General features: G+C 45.5%; 1 protein-coding gene across 3 annotated transcripts in view; it reads left to right on the top strand.

The window, feature by feature from the left end:
- The first annotated feature begins 730 nt into the window (after nucleotides 1-730).
- The window catches only part of RNF220 (ring finger protein 220), a 212,789-nt gene continuing 189,336 nt past the window's right edge, over nucleotides 731-24,183 (top strand). The window contains exon 1 of one of the 3 annotated variants that reach the window (XM_031505551.2): nucleotides 731-1,455. In XM_031505551.2, the coding sequence (XP_031361411.2) occupies nucleotides 831-1,455 (625 nt within the window). In that variant the 5' untranslated portion in view covers nucleotides 731-830. The remainder of the gene's footprint in view (nucleotides 1,456-24,183) is intronic. The other 2 variants (XM_021528386.2, XM_021528394.3) reach the window with 2 other exon arrangements.

Below are 24,183 nucleotides of genomic sequence, written 5' to 3'. Positions count from 1 at the left end.
CAGGCATTTTACTGGGGAAGTCTCTTCTCCTTTGGCTCACAGGGACCGTGTGTGCACGCGTGGGTGTTTGTGTGTTACACAAGTGCACCGGGAGAGCCACATTCCTACATTCCAATGGTGTGCATACATATGTATGATGGCATCGAGTACTGTGTGTGCAAGCACACATCTACCCATATGTACTGTGAGAGCCAGAGAAAATACCTGTCAGTTACATATGTCTCAAGCATCACGTACAGTTCTAACCCTGTGTGCTGTCTGATTTGGGTAACTGTGTACAATGGATACTTTTATGTTGGTTCTACACCCCCAGCCCCCAAGCAAATAGCAGGGTTGTGTATATGGGGGTTTTCTTAAGTTTATTGTGGTTATGTATACATGCCACTTCCCATATAAAATTCCACTTACAATTTGGAGTTACTATGTTAATTTTAGATTGAATATTTTTTATTAGTGCATTATTAAATCTGCATGTTATTATGTTTGGTTTGCCTTTTATTCATCTGCACTGGATGATACCCTTTAACCTAGAGGGCCAGGGCTGACTCCACTAGTGTGTGAAGTTGTCTATTGATTTTCTTGAATGAGAACAGTGGCGCATCTCCGGTCGGTGGCTTGTAACACATGTGGCCACTCTGCTGCTGGAGCATCCCGGAGAAATGAGCGCAGAAACCTAATTGGTTGTGTTTTCTTTCCCTTTCTGTTTCCTTGCAGTGTTCAAAGGGTGATGATGCTCCAGTAATTTTCCCCGCTCCATCCCTAGGCATCGCTTTGCTTTCCTTCCGGGGAAGATCGTTCTGCTTGTGATCCTGCTGAGGAAAGAGACTCCGATGGACTTACACCGGGCAGCATTCAAGATGGAGAACTCACCCTATCTCCCCAACCCACTGGCCTCCCCAGCACTGATGGTTCTCGCCTCCACTGCCGAAGCCAGCCGCGATGCTTCCATTCCCTGCCAGCAGCCGAGGCCTTTTGGGGTCCCTGTGTCAGCAGATAAGGACGTGCACATCCCCTTTACCAATGGCTCATATACTTTTGCCTCCATGTATCACCGCCAAGGCGGGGTGCCGGGAGCATTTGCAAACCGTGACTTTCCTCCATCCTTGCTTCACCTTCACCCCCAGTTTGCACCCCCCAACCTGGACTGCACCCCGATCAGTATGTTGAACCACAGCGGTGTCGGGGCTTTCCGCCCCTTTGCATCCACTGAAGACCGGGAGAGCTACCAGTCAGCCTTTACACCGGCCAAGCGCCTGAAAAACTGCCACGACACTGACTCGCCCCATCTGCGCTTCTCGGACACTGATGGGAAGGAGTATGAGTTTGGCACGCAGCTCCCCTCCAGCTCCCCCGGCTCCCTCAAAGTTGATGATACAGGGAAGAAGATATTTGCTGTTTCTGGCCTCATCTCTGACCGTGAGACCTCATCCAGTCCTGAAGACAGAAGTGACAGATGTAAGTACCTCTGTTGACTTGGTGGTTCTTTAATTGTGACTTGTTGAGACACCCAACGGGTGACTGCCCCGCAGTGCTGTGAGATTTGCAGGAGGCAAAGGCAAAGAAGCCTTTCCTGCCTCTGCTGAGCTCAGCCATGCAATATTGCCTTGTTCTTCCAAAAGGATATTGACAGATTTTAAGGTGAGGTGCTCTTGAAGGAAACTCGCCTTCCAGCACATAGCTGGAGAGGTGATGTTGACCTTGCAGAAAGCTGTCCATGCACCAGTGTGAAGCTGTAGGTGCTGATACATGTATATGTGTAAACAGGGATGCAGCTGGAATGTGTAGCCAGGAACTTTCCCAAATCTTGCAGCAAGCACGTGCCCCCTGCTTCTTCAGGTGTTTCTTTCTGACCTTTTCTTCATGAGCACCATTTTTAGAGCAAATGCATTACTGACTGTCACGATTCATGCCTCAGCTTAGGACAAAAGTACCTTTTCCTCTGGTTAATTTTAGAATATTGTTCACCACTGATCTCCTTCTTTAAGGCAAATACAAATTGTTTTTACAGCTCAATAAGTTGTTTCATCGTGTGCTTTCTCTGAGTGTTTCCCCCGTTTTGGTGCCCACTGAAAGGTGATATGCTCAAAAGAGCTGGGAAAGCAGGCCAGTTATTGGACTGAAGGAACCCATTCCCCTTGTTCATGACTGTAACTCCCTGTTCCCCCATCACCTTGTCCCTTGTGGAGTTGCCTACACAGAGGGGCAGAGCTGTCTTCATGAAGTGCAGACTTCCAGGTTTGCAGAGCTGGGAGGTGACCCACAATGGGGAGTGGTCTGGGGGCGACAGAGTGTGGTACCCCAAGGAAGAGCGCTAACTTATGATTAGAGTTTTCCTGTAAACCCAGATATGTAATCAAGGAGCAAGTGGTTTGCTTTTCACATGGGCTCCTTTGTTCTGTTGAATTTTATTAATAGAAATCTATTTTATTATTGTTGTTGTTTTTATTATTACTTTTTTCTTTTAAACAAAAACCTGCTGCACTCTTGCTTCCTCTCCCTTTCAGATGCGATTTTTCTTCTCCCCTTTATGATACCAAGGAGAGTAATAGAGACATTGTGGCTCTCTCTCCCCTGTCGGCGCTGCTTCCTCAGGCTGTCTCCTTGAATTAGGCACTGTGCTAACTTACCGATGCTAAAAGACATCTGCCTAAACCCAGCGTACCTTTTCAATAAAAGTCATCATAAAATCAACCTGCCTTTTAAATCCATCGCTCTTTGGTTTTGAAATATGCTGCAAGTGTGTCTTTTATTTGCGAGGGTAGGACAATTCCCACTGATGGCAGGAGCCGTGTATTTCTTGCAGTACCAGTGTGATCTCTCGTGTCTCTCCCCCTTCTCCTTCTGATCCACCCCCGACCGTGCTACTTTTTGTGCTGTAAGCTCCTTTCATTGTTCAGAATCTCCTCTCTCCTTTTGGGTCTGTAGGAAAAGTGGCTATAGGTGGGAGCACATGTGGATGCGTGGGAGCTGGTAATGTAATTATCCATGGGGGAGGCAGGTGAGACGGCAAGGCTTAGAGACATCTTTGTTGATGCTCTTTTCGTTATCAATGTAACCTGGCTGGGAAAATGAAGCTTGCTCACAAGAGTACTGCGAGAGATAGCGGCCGAGGAGAGGGTCCGCTGGCTAAATGAATTTAGAGCGCATCAGCTGCTATGGATCTTGCTGGCAAAATCCTGTCAGATACCCCATTTAAAGAAGTAAATCTGTTAAATGAATTAGACCACATGGAGAACAGCTGTGGACAGACAGACGCATCCACATCCATCGCCGTGCCCTGCCTTTGCCAAGAGCGCGTGTCGAACGCGGGTCCACTCTGGGAGCAGCGGGGCTTTGCAGAGACACAGGGAGTGCTAGTGCCTCTGCCAGTGCCGTGCCAGGGGACTTGCCAGGGAAAGGAAGCAGAAGAAAAACTTTGCAGGCAGCTTGGAAAACTTGGGCAGAAGTGGAAGGTGTTTTGTTGTATTGTTTCTTTAAGATGCTTTTCTGCACAGTACAGTAGAGCAAATGTAGAATACTGATACTTCATCAACATTAAATTTTTTCTATAGCTACTAGGATGATGTACACTAAATACATCTGTTGGCTCTGTATCATATTCCCATCACATATAGCTACTGCACGATGGAAACTTCGCTCCATTAAGACAGCGAGTTTATTTGGTGTGTGCATACACACGTATGAGTGTGTTTGCTGAAGGCTGAGAGCAAGTTATGGAGCTTTTAGAGGATCCAAATGCTCTTTGATGCTGGCCATCAGAAAAGGGAAACTTCTGAAGTGAAGAATTTGAGAGACTGCAGTTTGCAGATAGAAAGGTGATCCTCTTTTGCATTAGCATTTGCAGATACATTTTTGAAGTTTTTGTAGAAAAGTGTACTTTAGGGGTTTGTTGTCTCTGAGGAGTTTTGTGGATTCCTTGTGTAATTGTTATATATAACCCTCTGTAAGAGATGCCTACTTGTGCTACTTATGGAGCAGGTAGGTGGCTGTAGCTTCAAGGTAAAACTGTAATTAGGCTTTTCTATGACCACAAGGAAAAATTGTAAAATTTTCTTAGATCAGCAACACCTTCCCATGTCTAAGGTTTGCAGAGCTTCATCGTTTCAGTGTATTTTTCAGATTGATGAAAGTGTTTGTGTTATGTGGAAGCTGAATTACTATGATTGCCCTGTGTAGTCTTCTATTTCACTGTACAGGATCCTTTCTTGAATAGATCATTAAAATATTTGTTTCACCTCATAGCTTAAATGGTGATTTTCTAGAGAAACTGCCTCCCTGCTTTTTTTTTTTTTTAATAAAATATAATCACCAAGTTTTAACTTCCCTGAAAAATAGGTTTTTCCTTGGAAGATTTTGCAAGAAAACAAGAATCAAAGTGAGACACTTGCACGTCAAGGAGTGTTTGGAAGGTGCTTATTTAATCCTCTGCAGCATGGGAGGAAAGTCTCAGCCTGCTTTCACTAGTGGAAGAAATTTGCAGAATTCAGTAAAATTATTTGTGATATGTTCCAGAGTATTCCAGATTGGCACCTGGCCCCATAAGAGATATGTCAATGCAGTAAAGGTTGCTCAGCCCTTTGCATAAACCTTTCCTTACTTTTAAAGCAGGATAGTGCTTGGACCCATACCCTGCATCCCACAAAGGGACAACATCTTTGGGGTGCTTTTGGGTGGGACTGCACTCTTTGTTAATCAGCAAATTGGGCAGAAATGTCTGCATTTAGATAAGCTGTCTCTTGCTGTAAAATGTGAGTATTCAGGACATCCAGAGTGATGGAGTATACAGGGAACATGTGGAAAAGTGGAGCCTTTCCAGGCATAAGCAGACATACCTTGTACTGAATGGGCTCATTCCCTTACATGCTTACTGAGAAAAATAATGTCATTTGTTAGAGTTTAGGAGCTTCTTGTAAAGCATGTGTTAAAGGCACTGGAAGACATATTTTATGGGTTTGCTTTAATAAGCGTACAATAATTGAGATTCCTAGAAGGAGTGGAAATAAATGACATGTTCCTTTCTGCAAAAGAGATCTATAGCCCTATTTTAAAATCAGAGGAAAAAAAAAAGATTCCTGTTTTTTCACTTCTAATAAAACCTGTCTCAGTGTCCTTCAGTCATAGTACCCAGTTCCTGTGGCACTGCATTCCCACAAAGTGGCAGGCAGAGGTCGATGCCAAAGCCAGGACCTCCTGGCAAAGAGCTGGACCTTGTCAGAGCAGAGGGGCAGCCCAGGCCACCAGCCTCCCTGGGACCACAGAAGATGCTTTCCCATTACTGTCTGCTGCTTGGTCTCCATCAAGTGTTGTCTTTGACTGTGGTGTGAAGGTGATCTTCTGCATCCTGGCCACTGATTCAATTTCCATCCTCTGACCCGAGTCTGGCTCTCAAAATCTTAGTTTCTCTGCTTCTGCTGGTGGCCCTTGCCCAGCTTCTGCTGTGCCCAGGAGATGAACATTTGAGTTGTGGGCAGGCTGGAATCCTTGCTCATCCTTTGGGTCTGCTGAGGGTAGTAGGAATGATTATAATAACATTATTTTGATTATTAATTTTTTTTATAATCATATTTCACCTTGGACATAGTTTATGCTGCAACTGATTTCTTGTCTGCAGGAGAAGTTATGTGGTGTATTTGTGACCTCTTTGTTAGACTTTGGGGTTTTAAAGAACATCTCTAGCATGGAGTTAGTTTTCCTTTTGAAACAACTGGTTTGTTATTGATCAAATGTAAATTACACTTCAGGTGATGGACATCAGGGCTATGATGACCACAGCATGAATTCCTAAATAATGTGGTGCTTTGGAAATCAGATCGAGGGCTGTCTGTGCAGTCACCCACCCACTCAGATCCGTGCTGGGATTTGTGTTATGACCTATGTAGAGAGCTGTGTGTCTATGTTCTGGGGGCAAGAAGGTTTTTCTTTTTGTGGTGGAACAATGTATTGGAGGGGGAATGCACATGTCCACACATCCATTGCTCACAACTCTTCCCTCTGGGATGCACCACTTCCAAGGCTAGTAAAATTTGAGGTTTAATGTGAAGTGATGCTTTGTTGCTAATCATATTCAGCCACAATCATGGGAAATTGCAAGTTTAACTCCATTTGTAAAATAATGAAATAAAGTCATGTAGTCATGCAGTGCCCTGCGTGATGTAGGAGTGAAGAAGCAACACTGGAATTTTGGAAGGGCTGGGCAGGCAGATGGGCAGTAGCAGGGATGACAGCCACGCATCCATCCCTGTTGCTCCACCAAATACATACCATCCTTGTGGAGTAAAGTGTGCTGCATGGAGGTCTTGGAGCACGCAGCAATCATCTCCTTTCCCTGCTTTTCTGGCAACAACCTTCCCTCTCCCTCTGCAAACTGTTGCAGAGACTCCTTTCCATGCTGTTCGGCTTAATTGTCTTGTCGGGATAAAGAAATGTTTGAACAGTTAAAAGTGGGGAAGGGCTGGATGGGAGCAGCCCCTGCCGGTTGCGGGGCCATCTGGCCTCCCTTGGATCTGCCGGTCTCCAGTTTATATTTCTCTTTCTGTTATTTGGGGCTATCTGGCGCACTCGGAATACCTAATCACCATGGTGAGAGGAGGGATAGGGCTGCCTCCCCCGGCCTCCCCTTCCCATCAATTGTCATGCAGACCCCGGCCGGGCGCTGCTCCTCGCAGCCCTCATTTGCTGTCCTCGCCCGCTCTCGGCAGAAGGATGGCTTTTAATTGATCGTTTGAGGGGGAGGGCTGGGGATGTTTTCTCCTCCAAAATGTTTCCCCATGCAGCCGCTGCCATCCGGCCAGCCTTCATGTCATCTCTGCCATGCTGGCGATGCTTCGTGCCCCCTCTCTTTCTTTTTGGACTCCCCGAGAGCTGGTGTAGCCACCGTCTTCGGAGTGAGCAACACAGAAATGTTACATTTACCCATCTCCTGCTGGAGACATGGGCATGGACGCAGCAAATATTTATCGCTCCTCTTTTGCCCTGTGTGCCTAGATGCTGGCAGGAGGGTACTTACTGCACAATTGCAGGGAAACCCCCCCACCCTGCTCAGTATTTCCCATCAAAACCACGGCCCCCCAAACCACTGGCCAAACCTTGCTTTTCGAGAAGGAATGAATCACATCAAATCTTCGGCCCCATCGATCAGACTCGACTGCTGTCAGAGGACTGCGGCACGAGAAGCGCAGGCAGACTTGGTGGCCTTGCCGTGCCGTGCTGGGGATCGGGAATCCTGACCTCGGGCACGGCTGGGAGCCGTGGTTCCCGATCCCGGCCACGGGAGCAGCGATGCCTCCCTCACAGCGGAGCGTGCCGCTTTGATACCTCCTGACAGAAGACGCTAGGCAAGGGCAAAGTATTAGTATTATTAATATAGTACAGTTAGTAGAATATTATGAACTATTATAAATCATTACTACTAAACTACAGTTATTAAAGGAAATGACCAAAGTGCACTTTGCGAGCCAGGATCTCTGACAGTTAAAACATTGTTTTATTATTTTACTTGCTAACTTGCAAAATTCGAGACTTAGCAACAGTTTCCTGGTTGATTGGTGGTGATTGCATTAGGATTTGGGAGAAGCAGGGGGGAAGGCGAACATTTCAGGAGAGGGAGAATAAGCATTAGTGCCTGTGTTATTTATTTTTCTTTCCTTGATATTTTGAAGGTCTTGAAAGAAAGAGGCATACTCAGGCATGGGCCTAATCCTGCTCTGTAGGATTGAAAGTGTTCAAGGCAACAAGGTCTGAACGTTTCTGGAATTCCCCAATGAAAAAAATAGAAGTGAAGGTGTTAGTGAATTGCTGCTGGTTGTTATTTGTTTGATATCATTTAGACAAGTCCCATTAAGTGCTAGCAGCAGATTCATTTTTTTTTCTTTGTTTGCCTTCCAAGGAGTGGAAAACAGACATAATTATATTTTACGTGAGACTGTAAGATTTCCTCTCTTCTCTTTTTTCTGGCTAATATCTGCAGCTATAAAATAAATTATTTTTGTGCATACATGGTGCTAGATTGAGGTAAATAACTGTCATCTAAAATCTGTCTAACCTTAATCTGCATCAAGAGCACTATAGAGAGCTGTACCCATTTGTATAATATTAAGCTTTATTTTTATTATGGATTTCTAATGCAAATTCATAGTCGGAATGAAGTTGTTTCCTTTTAATACCATATTCCAAGAAAAGCAGCCATTGATAGCAAATTGTGATGATTTTTATCCTCTGGTTCATGTCACTGGTGGTCCTCTATCATGTCAATGTGCCTGATAGCCTGTGAATGTTTCACTTCTCTTCTTCAGGGTGGAATAGCAGATTTGGAGACTTTGGAGGACATTTTTCAGCTATGCAGAGCAATTTAAATTCTTCAGAAATAATGGATTTATATTTGGGAAATTTACTATAGGATTGGATTAATTTGCAACATCCTTTGAAAAAGGGCATATGCATCTTTATAAATCTACACATGTAAGCTGTATGTGTGTCTTTCTCCCCTTTCATGCAACATCACTGTTTGCCTGCTTGGCTTTGCTGGTCTGAGTATAGAAACTCACAGGTGACAGACATTTCGGACAAGTTCACCACCATGAATTCATGTTTTTTACAACTTAATTATTTTCCTGCTGTTGGTCGGGTAATGCTGAGTTTGGTACTAACTGTATCTGTTCATTTCATCTTTGTTCTTTATTTTAAAAACACGAGGGTGGTCATAATAATCTGAGAGTTCTTCTTAGCCATCACTTTCTTCTCTCCTTTGACCATTTGTTGGTGTCTTGAATTGCAGCAGTGGCCTGAGCAACAGAAGAGGGGGAAAAACAATGTTGGGGAGGAGCAAAGCAAGGAGAGATTTATTGTCCTAAACACAGATAACTTCGGAGGGAGTCCTGCTGAAAGCAAAACTGCTTGTGGAGTTCAGGTGTGGGACACTTCCATCGTATTTTTCCTCACTTGGGACATAGTTTCTAATCAGTATTGCTTTAAAACCTTCCCTTTTTTGCTAACTTCAGGCTGAAAACAGTTTTCTCACTGAATTGCAGAGGAAGAATGTGTTTTGTGCTTTTTCTTGTGAATCCTGGGCTGTTCTGAAGTGGAAAAAGGAAGGTACCAAATATCTCTGGATACCCCTAAAAGGAAAAGCTGGAAACTATGTCCTTGGTATCCTCCAGCAGCACTGAATCGTAACTATATCTTGCCAGAGTAACCACATTAAGTTTTCAATTTAGAAGGATCCAAAGCTTTTGTGCATGAGCTTTTCTCAGGTGCAATCCTTCAGCTTTACCTGGGCTTTCTACCTGTGGAGTGCCACATCTAGACATCACACCTGGACAGGGTGAGGCTGGAGGGACACATCCAGCTGCAGCTGCTGGGCTGGCTGGCAGGGCTGGCTCCCCAAGCATGGGCTTGTTCTTTGGGAGGCAGGTGGATGCTTCCTGGCACTTGCATGGAAACTAAATCAGAAAGCACTGGGAAGAGCAGCTGGGGTGAAGGCTCCTTGTGACAGCCTCCCCAAAAGGAATTGGTTTTGTAAACAGAGCAACAAGTAAAAAGGCACTGCCCTGAAGGACCCATTTCTTTCTACTGGGATTTTTAGGACTTTGATTTAAATTAAAGTATTTTTAATTAAAAAGGACTCAACCTTTTAATCTGATTTTTATATTGTTTTCCTGCACTTTAGGAAACAGCTTGCAAAGCCATTTAGAATGTGAAATTGTCTGTCCTGTAGCATCCCTCGCTATCAGGAGGCATAGGATCGTCATCCCTCATTGCAGAGAGGCTGCTTTGGCAGTTGTGCAGGGATGGGAAACCACCTGGTACCAGATCACAGCTCTGCCTTGTTCTCCAACCCTGCTTTCAGTATTGAAGATTTCTTTAGGAGTCAGCTCTGTCTGGGGGGATGCCCCACAGAATTCCCTACCAGAGGCCCCACATGAGCTCCCATGTTGCTCAGGAGGTGATGCGAGGGTGTTTGTGGGTGAGAGAGGAGGAGGCTGAATGACACCCTGGCTGCTGCACCTCTGGCTGGGGGAGTGAAAGCCTTGTCAGGGTGGCCTGGCCGTGCTACAGCAGAGCTGCCCCGCACCCAGCCCAACCTTTGGCCTATGCAGGCTAGAGGGAGCCTTGTCTCCTTGTCAGTGTTTGCAGTGTGGGCAATCTCGCAAGGGCCATCTTGTGATGGTTGTGGATGGGTGGAAATCCTGGAAGTTGGATATCAGTGCAGGTCAGAAGGATCCAAACTCTGCAGCACCACCGAGGGAGCTGCAGAAGTTTGCTTCCTTCCCTTGTTTATTCTTCTGATTGCAAACCAGCTTCACTTCATATTTCTAGCACTAGAGGTGGGAGATAAGCCTCTAGCAAAGTCCTTAGGCAGGGTGACAGCTTTTACCTCCTGAGCACTTGTCTTCAGCTTCCCTGAGGAGTCAGCTGGACCACTGATGCCTTTTTTTTTTTTTTTTTTTTTTGCTGGGGAGATGAAGGAGCAATCAGTGACCTGAACAACCCTGTGCTGAAAAGGAGCAGGGGAACTTAATGGTTACAATCAAAAAGTTGCCAGCCTGAGTGGATTCATACATCAGGAGGTGCCCCTTGGACAAGAGAAGGGGAGAATGCGCAGTCAAACTCTTACAGCCCTGCTTCTTTGCCCTCAGATTTGTACTTTGCTCAGCATGCAGCCTGTGCAGGACAGCTGGCATTGCTCCTGCCAGCTCTGCTCCTCGGGACTGGTTGCTGCTGTTTGTGCTGCTCCTTCCTGTCTGCGTATTTAGGTTCGTGCACAAAAGTGTTGCTCTCAAAAAGCTGTTTTGATTTTAGAAGTGGGGAGGTGATGGGCAGCCTGCCATCACTCGAGATTTGGGATGAATGTGTTCAGGGAAGCTGTGTTGAAGGCGCTGGGACATTCAGTAGTGCGGGAAACAGGGCATCTGCAGACCAGAAATTTAGTGTCAGCAAGAGGTGCTAGAGAGAGTGTGAAGTAGAAAAATGCTACAAGTTATTTCTGTCTTAATTTGGCCAATGTGTTGTGTCCAGTCCCATATTTGGTCCAGGACTGAAATAAGTATGATGATATTTGGATCAGGACTAGGATATACTGGAAAAAGTAAGCTGTGAAAGTCTGCAGATCTCTGTCTCCATTAGCCAGAAGTAATGTTCCCACCATCTCGTTATTTTCCCCTCTTAAAATGAAAACAATGAGTTAACTGTGGAAACAGGGGAGGATTGTATTAGAGCAAGACAGAGCTGGGCAGAGAGAACTTGCATTGGCTTTACTTGTGTGTAACAGAGATGTTGTGGGTGTAGGAGCCTGGGGAAGCTGTGTATGGTGTGATCCGGATCAGCCCCCAGGTTTGTGGCACATCTCAAGGAAGAAAGAAACTTAAGCTAAAAAAAAAGCTTCACCTTTGGTTGTCTCTTTGGGAACACTGTGAGGACCCAATGTGTGTCTCCCACCTGGGCGCCCACCCTGGGGCGTGGGCACGTGCTGGTAAAAGCCGGGGAAGGTTATGATGTCAATGAGAAACATCTGTGTGTGTTCTCCCAGATGTTGCCAGTTGTGTCTGGCTTGTTAGCTGCACCTGGGCAAAGAAGAAAAGCAAACCCCCGGGTGGTGTGATGGATTTTACAGAGCCTGGGAGGAGAAGGCAGTTAGACACCACTTGCTGATAGTCTCTCTGCTATGTACTCAGGTGGCTTACTGACGTTTGGGTGATCCAGGGCCCACATTTTTCTGCATCTAAGGAAATGTGTCATCAACTCGTCACATACCAATTCTCTTACTTGTGTTGCTCGTTTCTAGCTTGACTGGCGGGGGGGTATTGAAGATGAAGGACACAGTTACTGGCAGAGCTGAGCGTGCCTAATCCTTGCAGCCATGCAGAGCAGGAAGAGGGAAGGGCTGCCTGGGCAAAGCCCTGAGCATAGGTTGTGCTTGTGCTGTGGACTCTATTGACCTTGGACAAGCAGAGTAATTTCTCATCGTCTGTCTCTAAAGCAGGGATTATGATATTCTCCAGCTGAGGGTGGTTGTGGTCATGTAGTGCCCAGACCCTTGAGCAGTGGTCATAACCGTGGTGCCTGGATTGAAATGGCTGTGTAGGGGGAGGGATGGAGGCTTGTTTAATAAACATGACAAATGGAATTTTTTTTTTCTGAGGAAACAGTTGCCAATTTTTTTTTTTTTAATGAAACTTGGATGAACAGCTGAAATCAGTGGCTAGGAATGGTAGAGAAAGAATTTAGGGTAAAAATTTGGAGTAAGGTAGATAAAAGTGAGAGATAAAAGAAATAATGCAGGGAAGGATGAGTAATCAACATTCTTGGAGTGAAGCGCAAGCTCTGGCTTCCTTCCTGAGCAGTAAAATAAAATTTAAAAAAAAGTCTTTAGAACAACAAAACTCTGGACGCGCTGGTTTCCTTCCTGACAGGCCCAGCCTGGTGGTGTTTCGATGAGTCCTCATTGGCAACCAGGGCTGATCTAAAGGCCAAAGGCAGAAAGATGGGGGGGAAGGGAGAGGGATTTAACTCCTTGAGCTCTGCTGGAAAAACAGAGATCCCCTGCTTTGTGTGGGCTCCTTTTGCCGTTGCTGGAGTACGAACAGTGTTCACTGTGGCTCAGAGGTCTGAGAGGTGATGGGTACATCTACCCAGGTGCTTGGTCATAATCTGATTTTACAAAACAAAAGTGAGTATTTTTAATCCTTGTGGACAAAATTCCTACGTCTGTGAGTGGCACAATATGACACAACAGCACCAGTGAGGAATAGGGGAGTGGAGTGGTCACTCTGATGTTGCCATCTCAAGAATGCTCAGTTTACTTCTGGCACCCAGTTTATAATAAAATGCTGCTCCAGTCCCTTTTGTCAGCACATTTCCTGGCTGGGAAGGAGCTGCTGGGTGCAGGATAGCCTGCTGTGCCTCAGAGGCTCTGGGCAGCTTGCAGGGAGCTGGGAGTATGGGAGGGGAGGCTGTGTGTGCACTAGACAGGTTGAATGGCTCAGGCAGAGCTTGTTTTGCAACTAACTCTCTGAGCCTTGCCGCTCTCTGCAGGGTTCCCCTCTCTGAAAGGTCGAAGCTACTTCTTAATTCTCAGCAGCTGACAAAATATTTATTTTCAGGTACTTAAAATATTATAATTTGAAGTGGAGTCCAGCCCCTGGCTGGAGTTGAGCTTTTGTACTAACAGCTTCAGTGAAATGCCTTTTTCCTCCTACAACTTGCCAACAAACGCTTGGAAAATAATTGTGGGACAGTCATCCTTTTAGTGAGCAGATCAAGAAGATTTGAGACTTGCCAGAGACTTTCAAAGGACAGGCCAAAGGTTCAAGTTGTTGCCAGTTCTATTTGTCTTAGCCTTTATACTTACTTGTGTGTCATTAATTTCATCAAATGTCTGTGGGTAAAAGGCACCCAGCAGGCTGCCACTTTCGCTGAGCTCTCTGGGTGTACTTGGACACCTCTTGGGAAATAAGCCCACCTTTTTGTCTAGGAAGAGAGATTAATCCCACCACAGCTGTAGCAGAAAGAGGCTTACCCACTAACCTGACACAGAGACAGCTGAGCCTGGAGGGGCAGGACCCTGCTGTCTTCTCTGCATCCTTTTTTAGCTGGTTGTGGCAGACACAGGTGAATATGGACACGCATATGAACGATGCTACCTTGGTACCTACAGCTCTTACAGACACCTACAGAAATAAAATGCCACACATGGATTTTCTGGAAGTTACTGAAATGAGGGCTCTGTAAGAAGGAAAAGTGGACAGAGGCCAGGCAGAAGCGACCTCAGTGTCCTGGGTCTCGTTCCTGGCCCTGCTATTGAGTCCTTGGGATGATTATCTATATTTTGGGATGCTGGCAGGTTGTTCTGTTGATTTTGGTAGGCAGGGCATCACTCTTGAGCTCTTTGCAAGGGCTGTTGTTACTAGATTAACAACTTCATTGGCACTGTCCTCTCCTGGGGGCCGTGCAGCAAAAAAAAGCAGGGAGAGGGCTGTTTTCCCAGCAGGATCCCTGCAGGCAGAGCTTCCTTGCCTTTCTCTTGTGCTGCAAACCTCTCTCCTTGGTGCTCCCATTGCTGCCTGCATCCTGACAGCTGCTTTCCTACCCTTTCTGCCCCAGTGCAGACGGCCAAGCACATTAATTTTTCGGCAGAAGTGTTGTAATAATTAGGCAGCTCGTCGGAGGGTTTAGCAGTACTTAACCAGATGTGAGAAGTCTCTTCCCATGGTCCCTGCTCTCTCACTGGGCTCCAGCCAGCTGCCTTTTCCCGCCTGCTCAGGTTGCCTAGAAAGGGCTGTAGGAGATCTCCCGGCTGCCCTGGCTCCTCTTGCCTCTCTTCTTATGTTAAACACTCATTTGTAAAGGAGAAAGAGGGAGCGTGGAAATCCTTGAGCTGTTTGGGAGAAGAGCAGCAAAGAATCAAAAGCAGACACCTGCAGCGCTTGGATTTGAGACCTCCACCATTAACTCTTCCCAGGGCAGCATCCCCCAGGCTTGTGGCCCTTCTTTTGGTGCCAGCCAGGGACACATGGTGGGATGCAAGGGCTGGAGTGGGTGGTGCTCAGACAGCTCCTTGTTATATATAATCTCCATCACATTTTATGTATATGTAAATATAATCTCTCTTTATACGTGTGAAAAAAATCTCCATATCCCTGCCTCAGTTTCCCTCCCTGCCTCATAGGGGTGATGCTATTTCTCTGCACCCTGTGCTCTGTAACCATTTATACACAAGTCAGTAGTATTATCACTAACATGGTTTTAAAACTAGGTTGTAGTAAGCGGTATTGTCTGCCTAATCCATATTAATGGCAAAAACTGCTGCAGACAGGATATTGGCCTGGATGGCCCTTGGATTAAGTCATTCTGACAATTGTTAAATTTCTATGGTAAAGTTTTATAAATACACACTGACACCATATATTATGCTTAAGAAAATCTATATACAACCTATAGGTTTCTGGTTATAAAGAAAAAAATGTATTAAATCAGCAAGACCAAGGGAGCAGACAAGATATAAAAATGATACTGTATTATGCTGGAACTTATTGAAAATCCCAGTGCATCTTTTTTATGTAAATGGTAAATTCTTTTCTATGTTCTGAATATGTTTCTTAATGTGTGTCACGTACCAGAATAGTAGCATGAACACAGTTGCAAATACGGTGTGTGTTTTATTGTGAGTATTATACTGCATAGCAGAGTGAGGGTGTTGAATGCTGCAGTCAGTTATATACAGCTGTAAATGGGAGCTACCTGCTGTTCTGTATACAGCCAGCTGCATATTTATTAGTAAATACCAGTCTAGGTAAAAGAAAAATAAAACAGGAAGTTGTATTAAAGACCTCAGGGCTTAAAACTAGTTTGTGCAAAGCTCCTGGGATCCCACTGCAGGGAACGGTCCAGCATTTTCCAGCATTAAGTCTTTTCCATCTGATTTTTCTAGCTCTGTGAATTTGAAAGCCTCTTCTGAACTCCCCCTGCTTATCAGTTTGTGGAATAATTCATCAGTGTTTCAAAGCAGGGTAAAGATTGGGTTTGGGGCTGGAGAAATCACAGGCTGGTTCCTTCCCTGGTGTGCCTGCAGCTGAACACACCGGCATCCTGGAGTCACAGAAGGTTGGAAAAGCCCTGTGAGTTCACCGAGTCCGACAATTTACTCAGCAGTGCCACATCCACCACTAAACCATGTCCCCAAGTGCCACATCTCAATGGGCTTCAAATACACCCAGGGGTCAGCGCCGCTCTGATGGGCGCAGTCCCGAGGACCGGTGGCTTTGGCACGTGTCACACACGCGTTTGTCACACGCAGGGCACGGCTGGCCAGGGCCCGCGGCAGGAAGGCCGTGTTGCGAGGGGAAAACAAACCACAGATTTTCTGGCGTGCCTGTGGGCTTTCTGACTGGTGAGCACTTCCCCAAAGAAAGGTGTCGGGTCCGAGCACGGGATCCCAAACGAGCGACGGCTCTGAAATACCCGAGTGTTTGACCTAGAGGGAGCTCTCTTACATGAAGAATGAGACTTGGCACTGCCTGCTTGAACCGCTTTTAGCGTCTGTATTTTCAGCAAGCCTCTGCTTCCTGTATTCTGAGCTCACACTGCCAGGTACTGTATTTCCCTGAGTGATGTACAGAGGGTTGGAGAAGTCCTGTGTGTAACTCTTGTGGTCCCGGCTCTGCAGAGGCCAGAGCCAGAGCCTCGCTCATTCTTAGAGTTTGCTTCTTGTGGAAGTTGGTAGAGATTTCTTCTGGCAATAGAAATTGCTTCTAACTTTCCTTCTCCCAGTAGCACCATCACACCTCATAGATCAGTCATGGCTCTTGGGGTTCCAGGTGCCCTTTCCCTGCTCTGGTGGGGGGAAGAAGGGCTCCTTGGTGAGGAAGAGTCTTTTGTTGGCAGCCTGAATCCAGCAATGAGAGATCCTGATGTCACAGCCTGGCGTGGCTCTGTTTTTCCCTTTGGGTCTCTCCTTTTAAATGCTTCACATCCCCTCACCCTCCCTGGGGTAGGTTCATCTGCCTGAATACAAATGCATGAAGGTTTGGATTTAGATGAACTAGTATTTCCTTCCCTGGAGGCTGGGGGATGCTGGAGGTGACACAGATGGATGATGCCAGGTTGCTTCCCCAGTGAACAGGCAGATCTGGCTCTAACTACTTGCAAGTCCTTGAAATCCCACCAGTCCTGCTCCCTAGTGGGTGCAGGAGCTCCAGGCTTCACGGCAGTCTGTCTCTGGGCACTGCAGAACATCAGTGAGGGGCATGACTGAGCTGACAGGGAGCTCCCAGCCTGCTGTGCCCACTGCAGCAGGACAGAGGGGACGTGGCTCTCCAGAGGCAGCAGGTGTAGCTCTGCAGCTCCAGGCCACCCACTGACTTAACAGAGCGAAAGAGAAACTTGCTGAAGTTCTGGGGCAAAGGTCTTAGAGAGCCCACAGTGCCTGACAACTCTTAAAAAAAAGAGGACTGAATTAAAGCAGGATGGTGCCATTCTCTCTTGGATCCAGAAAGCTGCTGTCTGGGAATGGGGGGCCCAAAAGAGCAGCTTCATGGTACAAAGGTCAAGCTGGAGGGATTGAAAGTGGTGATGCTGTCCTATTCTGCCATCCCATTCTAAGCAGTCCAGGTCCCAGTGAGGCTGGGTTCAACCATTCCAATACCTGGCTTGTGATCTTTCCCCAGCCTTACTCTCTGGTGGTGGCTGGACTGCTTTAAAAGAAGTGAATCTGGGAGGGAAATTAAGGACAGATGGGGTGAGATAGCACCATTTTTCTGTGGGTGCTTTTCTTTTTTTTTTTTTTTGTTTTTTTTTTTTTTTTTTTTTTTTTTTTTTTTTTTTTTTTTTGTTCTGTTGAACAAAGGAGTTTGGGGAAGGAAAGGGTGTGTGTGAGGGTAAGGAGCTGAATGGGGAAGGTGGCTGAAGGGAAGAAATTGAAAACCATACCTGAGCCTCCATGTGCCCTTCTCTGAGTTAGCACAAGGAGGTTATGGGAAACTGCTACCTGCAAGGCTGTCCCCCTTGGACCTCTAGGAAGATTAGGGGATGCTGCAGAAGAGTGAACCAGGTGAGCCAGCACAGTCAGCTTTGGGATCTCAGCAAATATATTTGCACTGTTGGTAGTGCCCAGGCTCCTCCCCATCCTATTTCTGCCTTCAACAGGAAAAGGCTACTCACTTGCCTACAGCTCCCACAAGCTAACCCCAAGCCTCAGAAATCCTGAAGTAGCAGCTATTAGACACAAACTCTTGCAAGAAGCATGGTGAAATGCCTGAGGTACCAACTATGGACGTCCCCACACAGCACAAATGCTTCATCTTCTCTTCCTTTCTCCCTTGTGGTCATAGGTTCATGGCCCAGCTGGGTTGTTTGAGGGCCTGGCTAGAGCAGTCTTTTTATTCTATATCTAAATGTATTGAAAGTGAGTTCACTGTAGGTCTCTGCACTTTGCTTAATACAAGCAGCTCTCCTTATGTGTTTCACCTTGTATAGAAAGTCAGTTTTATGTTTACAAGCACCAGGCAGGTGGGTGGCTCTTCTGGGAGTAGAGCAGGTCCTGTGTCCTGTGCAGGGTGATGCAGAGACAGCTTTAGGGGTGCTGGTTTCTCATCAGTAGTCCCCACCAGTCACCAGCTGTTTGGAACTAAATGCTTTGGCTCCTGAGAAATTTGTGGGAATCCCAAAGGGTTAAAAACACCTGGTCAGAAACAATCCTAGAACTTGGATGCCTCCAAGTAAGTACTAAGAATCATGCACATACCTGTTCTATGTGTCCCTAATAAAAATTTACCTCCAAATGTGGGGGCAGGTAGGGAGGGGATGCTGAGTGTCCTGAACATGCAGAGAAAGGGGAGTAAAGAACATCAGTTTTCTTCCTCTGGGTCCAGTCTGACTTAGAGCAGGCAGTGGGGTGATGCTCCACTGCACAGTGGAGAAGCAAGGATGCTACTAGCTCTGCCCACTACCTGGTGGTCCCTTTGGGTCCTTTTGTGATGCCCAATATGCAAGAGGAGGATCAGAGCATCCTCAGCAAATTATTTTGAAAAGGCCTACCTTTATATAGATGTGTTTTCAGTTCTTACCTAGACTTTACACTTCAGAGGTCCTTGCTTGGTAAGTCAGGAGAGATGTAACTTCAATTGGCAAATTTCAGGCTTGACTTAAACAAGGACAGCACTTTAAAAATAAATCCTTCTTCTCCTGATGCCCTAAGCTTACATCCTGATAGCATTCTGGCTTAATGCTCCAGTTTAAAGGATAATTTTGGCCAAAGCTACCCTTCTGTTGTAGCCTATAATTAGCAATTAAACATAAAAAATATTTCCATCTAGTGGCTCCTAAATAAATGCTTGTCACTGCTGATCAGAGTTGGTTTATTTCTATGTGTGTTTTTCTTCCTTCTTTTTTTTGTATAACTTACAGCCCTGTAAATGCTCAGCAGCTGTTAATATGATTCTGTCGATAAGTTTACCATGGTGATTTGGCTATATTTGGTGAGCGTGTGAAGAAATCACTCACCGGTTAGAAGAAGGAAAGACAAGCTGTCGATATCAAGGGAGAAATGCTAATAACCCCGGTGACAAATCATTCCTGGGAATCTCAAAGGGTTAAAAAAAAAGCAGCAGCACTTCCCGGAGAGAGAGGCCTTGGCGAGTGAAGGTGACTCATCCGGAGCTGCAGACACCAGCTGTCATCTCCAGCTCCTCCTGTGCTTAATCACTTCACTTTTCTAAAGAAATATTTTGTTCTAATTCAAACAGACCTGGGCTTGTTTGTCTTTTATGAATTATTTACTGGTGAGGAGAACCTCTTGAGGTATCCATCTTCACTCAGAAATAAGTGGACTCTGAGAGCCTGCTGAAGCACTTTAAAGCACACAGTCCCCTTCTAGATGAGCCTTTTTTTTTTCTTTTCTTTTCTTTTTTTTTTTTTTTTTAACAACCACTTAAAATCAAGAATAAACCCTAGAAAGTCAGGTATGGGCTTCAGACTATACTGGAGAAAATGCACGTGGACTTTGGCCTCATCTGGTTGCTCTTTGAAAGGCATCCCTGCCCTTAGGTGTGGGGTGGTGATGCTCCAAGTAACCCCTGGGACTGCCACCAGTTTCCCAGCTGGAGATCTGCTCTCATAACTGACTTGCTTCCAGATGCATTTCCATAGGAATTATGAACTCACTGTGCATGGAGCAAGTGCATGAAGGAGCCTGTGTGTGCCCCTGACCCTTGTCTGGGTGTTGACACCCTTCAGCTTCGGGAGATGTTTCTGTTACTTAATAAACCCACAGCCAAATTCCACCTGGCTGTTCCTGACTTCAGCTCTTTGCACATTTATAGCTCTTCCAGTTGAAAGAGAAGCTTGTATGATATTTTGCAGTCCCAATAGGTCTGATCCAGCAGCTGTGGAAGTAAATAAATGTAAAAATTTGCACTGACTGGACTGGGCATCAGCTTAGTCCCTAAATGTTAGTTGATCTGCTTTGGGGTTATGACAGACAAATATTTCCCCAAGGTTACTGCTACAGGAATAATCGATCTACCTGTCTTGGATATGTCTGGGCTGCCTATCATCACTGTAGTGTCTAAGTGAGTGTTACCTCCCAGGAAGTCTGTGCCTGACCAAATAAGTTGCCTTTTCTTTGTGTGGTTTGAGACCAGAGAGTGCAGTTTTCAGTATTTAAGATCATTGCTATTTGGCACTTATCCGCTCCACAGGCTATTGGTACTTGACTGCAATGTCCTCCTTGCCTCTGTCTTACATTTATTTTAAAAATTCTAGTTTTAAATTCATTTTTTTCCTAAATAAATAACATGATCTGTAAATAAATTACTTGATCCTGAAAACAATTTAGACAAACAGAATGTCTTGAGTGTGATTTAGCTTGAGTGGTGTAAATCGTATGCTTATACAAGCTTCAAAATGACAGGAAAGATAATCCCATCAGGCAGTCTATAAAACAGAACAAGCCTGGAGAGGATTTTTCTTGTATACAATTACACTTAGAGACACAGGATGAGAATGGATTCAGGACCTGGGGAGGCTGAAAGAGGCAGCTGGTTGTGTCCTTGGCACTTATTTGCACTAAGGTTCCTCATGCAAGTTCCTCCACAGGCTGTGGAAGCTGGAAGGGAGATGAGCACATGGAAAGCAGCTCATGCCTGCATTGGATCTGCACTGAGGCCAGCTGCAGTGCTGATGTACTGCAGACCTCCATCCCATAGGTTATGTGCAATGGGGCATATTTTAGCTTCATTTCAGGGCTGCTCTTGTGTGAGCCAGAAGCCTGCAGCCTGCCAGCTGCCCCTGAGCACAAGAGACAAAAGTCCCTGTAAGTCTCCTTTGTGCCCCATTTCTGTTCAGAGAATGGGAACATCTCCTGGAAAATAAGACATGTGAAAGCAATGCCCTTCCCAAAGTCAACAATATATTTGCTTTTGATTCCTCCCTTTTATTTTCTTTTTCCTTGCAGAAGACCCTTTAAGCCACACTTTTTTTAAGGGGTATTTGACACCCAGGCCTCTCCTTCCTGCCTCCATCCACCTCCTCCCTCCAGCCCACACAATCTGCTGGATTCCCTTGCTGCTCCTTTCCTGGTGCAAAGACAAGACATTTGGAGTGAGAAGTTTGTGTCATACTCATTAGTTATGTCTAAGTTAGCAGAACTTCTGGTGGATTTTTGCCACTTCCTATGAACTGTGGGATGAACAGGGAACTATTTACAAAGCAGCATCTAGTAGAAGGCACAAGAGAAAATATTTGAGGTTTCCAAGCCAGTTTCTTGTCTTTCTCCTTGTGTGAAAACTTCCTGACTTTGTGTTGATTTTCTTGAGATCATGTTTATTTAAATCAGGATAATAATCTTCCAAATATACCCTAAAATTATATAGCCATATAAATCCTGTCATATATATATTCAGTAAAACTGTCAGGTGATCATTCTTAATGTAAAATGAGACCTTTTCATTTTCATCCAGTCAGTTAGCACTAAATTAACTCCTTGGAGCAGGCTCAGAGTCATTCATTTGAATAAATACCCTAGTTATTTATTGAATATACGGAATTTCTGTCTATCTTGGGGCTGGGGGCGAGGGGCTCCTGTACTTATCCCAGCTCTGGCACCAATCAGTCAGGAGAGGAGGCTTGAAAACTTCAATAATACCCACAAACATTCATTTTGTTCCTAATCCCAGTGCAGCCATGAGATGATTCCCAATGACAGGTTCAAGCCGTGAGCTAGGCTGCAAGCTGGACTCCAGACAGCCTGGGAGCAAGAATTGCCCCAAGCTGCTTCAAGCACTTGAGGATATGGGCAGGACCCGTGTCTTGTCCACACAGCTGAGGATGCTCTCCCAGTGGGCTCCTCAGAGGTGGACTCTGACACCCCAGGTCTGTTCTGGGTCACCTCACCTCAGAGAATCTGTTCTGAATGGTTATTTTTCCCAAAATATTTGGTGTCCAGCTAGGACAGGTCTTCAAAACTTCCAGTCAGGATCTGGTCAGGGCACATCAGCACCTGTGTCTCCTCCTCTTGGGATAGAAAGCTGCCAGCAGGCGTGGAAGAGATTTGCTGTGGGATTTACCATGCATGGCTGTTTGGAAGAAGCATTCAGACTGATGCTGGAGTGCCAGAAGGGCTGTCACTGAGATAAAGACCTTCAAAGAGCTTCCTCTCATACTTCAGTAGGATGGGTTTGAGGTGTTACAGCCTTCTTTCTGTCCTCAGGAAGGCAAGGTCTCCTTGTCATCCCTCCTCTGGCTGCCAGGCCAGCTGGGATCATGAAAGGTCAGCAGAAGCCTGTCCCAGAGCCTGCCACAAAACAAATGGAAATTGAAATGCCCCCTGAAGGGAAGAACTCTAATATCTTATCAGCATCCTCTGTTTAGATGTCTAGTCTCATGATGGAATAGGAGGGAGAGATGAGCTTCTTTCCTTGCATTCTTGAGCAGACAGTGGAAGTATCTCAAGAGATGTGCTGGCATTCAGCCCACAGCCTGGAAAGTACAGACTCAGCCAGGTTCAGGGAAGCACCTTCCTTCTCTTGGACCTAAAGATAAGTGCCCTATATTCAGCTTGCCAAACACAAAAGCCAAATAAAAACAAACAAATCGATGAATCAAATCCTGACTGTCCGGAACAGGGCTGCCAGGAGACACACTCATCCTGCTCTTCTGGGAGATCAAATTCACTACACAGATCAAAGAAAGAAGAGGAAAAGCTCTTCAAAAGTCAGGAAACAAAATCTCCTCAGCCTTCCTTTAAAGAAGGAAAGTTATTGGACTGCAGCCTAAAAGATCCAGAGGAGAAAGCATCAAAGGGAAGCTCTTAGTCACATGTGGCTCTGTGAAAGGTGAGGTCTGCCAGGTACTACATGTCCAGTTTGAACTGACAAACTTCAGCTCCCAAAGAGCAGTCTCTTATCCTACCTACAGGAGATCCACATCCCTTTTCCTAGGAAAAAAAAAAAAAAAAAAAAAAAAAAAGAGAATATTAGAGTAAGGGAAAAAAGAAATTAAAAGGTTCATTCATAAATTCTTGGTAGTCTTGCAGAAAATGGAGGGCTGTTCGTGTTCTTACTTCTTCTTAATGCTCATTTCAGCTGTAGCCTGCCTAAAACAAAGGTGGCCAGGCTGGTTTCTCCTTGGGAGAATGGAAAAGAAATCCACCCTCATTTAAGATTGTGTGATAAGTGGGCATTGCAGGTTAAGGAGTAGGAAGATGTGCCAACTGCAGATAAGGCCTGAAATTCAGGGCTTAAACCAAATCCCTTCTGTCAGCCGTTATGTTCTAGCATGGAGGGGACAGATCAGTGCAGCAGACTGCCTAGGCAGTGGGGAGCACTGATAAGTTTCAGGAGCAGAATTATTTCAGGAATGTGTTAAATGTAGCTGTTTCTGCTTTTGGACAGGAAGAAAGAGATAACCTCACGTTTATCCTTCTACTTCTGCATGATTTTGTGACTGTCCAGGTACCAGGTTCCCACTCTTTGGCAGACACAAGGTATGGAGCATCACATGTTCTCTCAGAAGTGCACTTCAGTTTCTGTGTGACCTCAGTTCTGAGGCAGCCTGGTGGCTTGGAGAGATGAACAAGAGACACAGCAGGTTAAAATGCAGGATCGGCAGCTGGCAGCGAAAATGGTTCCATGTAAGTCTATCAGCACATGGTCAACCAGAAGAAGAGAAAAAGTAGTTCCCCCTGCCAGAAGAAAAGGAAAGGAGATGCAAAGGGGAAAGGTGTGAACAAATTGTACAAGGATTGGAAGCAGGGAGCACAGCTAGAAAGATAGCCCTTATATCTTTCAAATCTAGGAGCTGCAGGAGTACAGTGACCTCAACCATCTAGTTGGGTCACTTGTCCAAAGAGCTCACAAACATTAAGATGCTATGTGTGGCTGCCCAAAGAGAACCACTCATTCATAGGTACCAATGTCTCAGTAGAAAAAACTACAGAGCTCAGTATGGCACAATGTTTCAGCCTGTTATCTCTGTTATCTCTGTTTTCTTAGTCTGGCTGACCCAGGGTGATTTTGACACCTAGCTGGGATTTCATGCAGTTTGTTTTAGTTTTGTATGACATTGTTTAGTGTTTAAAGGTTAGCTGTGTTAAAACTTTTACTGTTATATTGGTTGACTGGTCTTTTCCTTGTTGCTGAATATGAGAATGAATTGAAAAAATATGTTCCCAATTCCCCCACCAAACAGGAACAC

The sequence above is a fragment of the Lonchura striata genome, chromosome 9 (genome assembly GCF_046129695.1).
Source record: "Lonchura striata isolate bLonStr1 chromosome 9, bLonStr1.mat, whole genome shotgun sequence".
In the NCBI taxonomy this organism is placed as follows: domain Eukaryota; kingdom Metazoa; phylum Chordata; class Aves; order Passeriformes; family Estrildidae; genus Lonchura; species Lonchura striata.
This window is presented reverse-complemented; position numbering and strand designations above follow the sequence as displayed.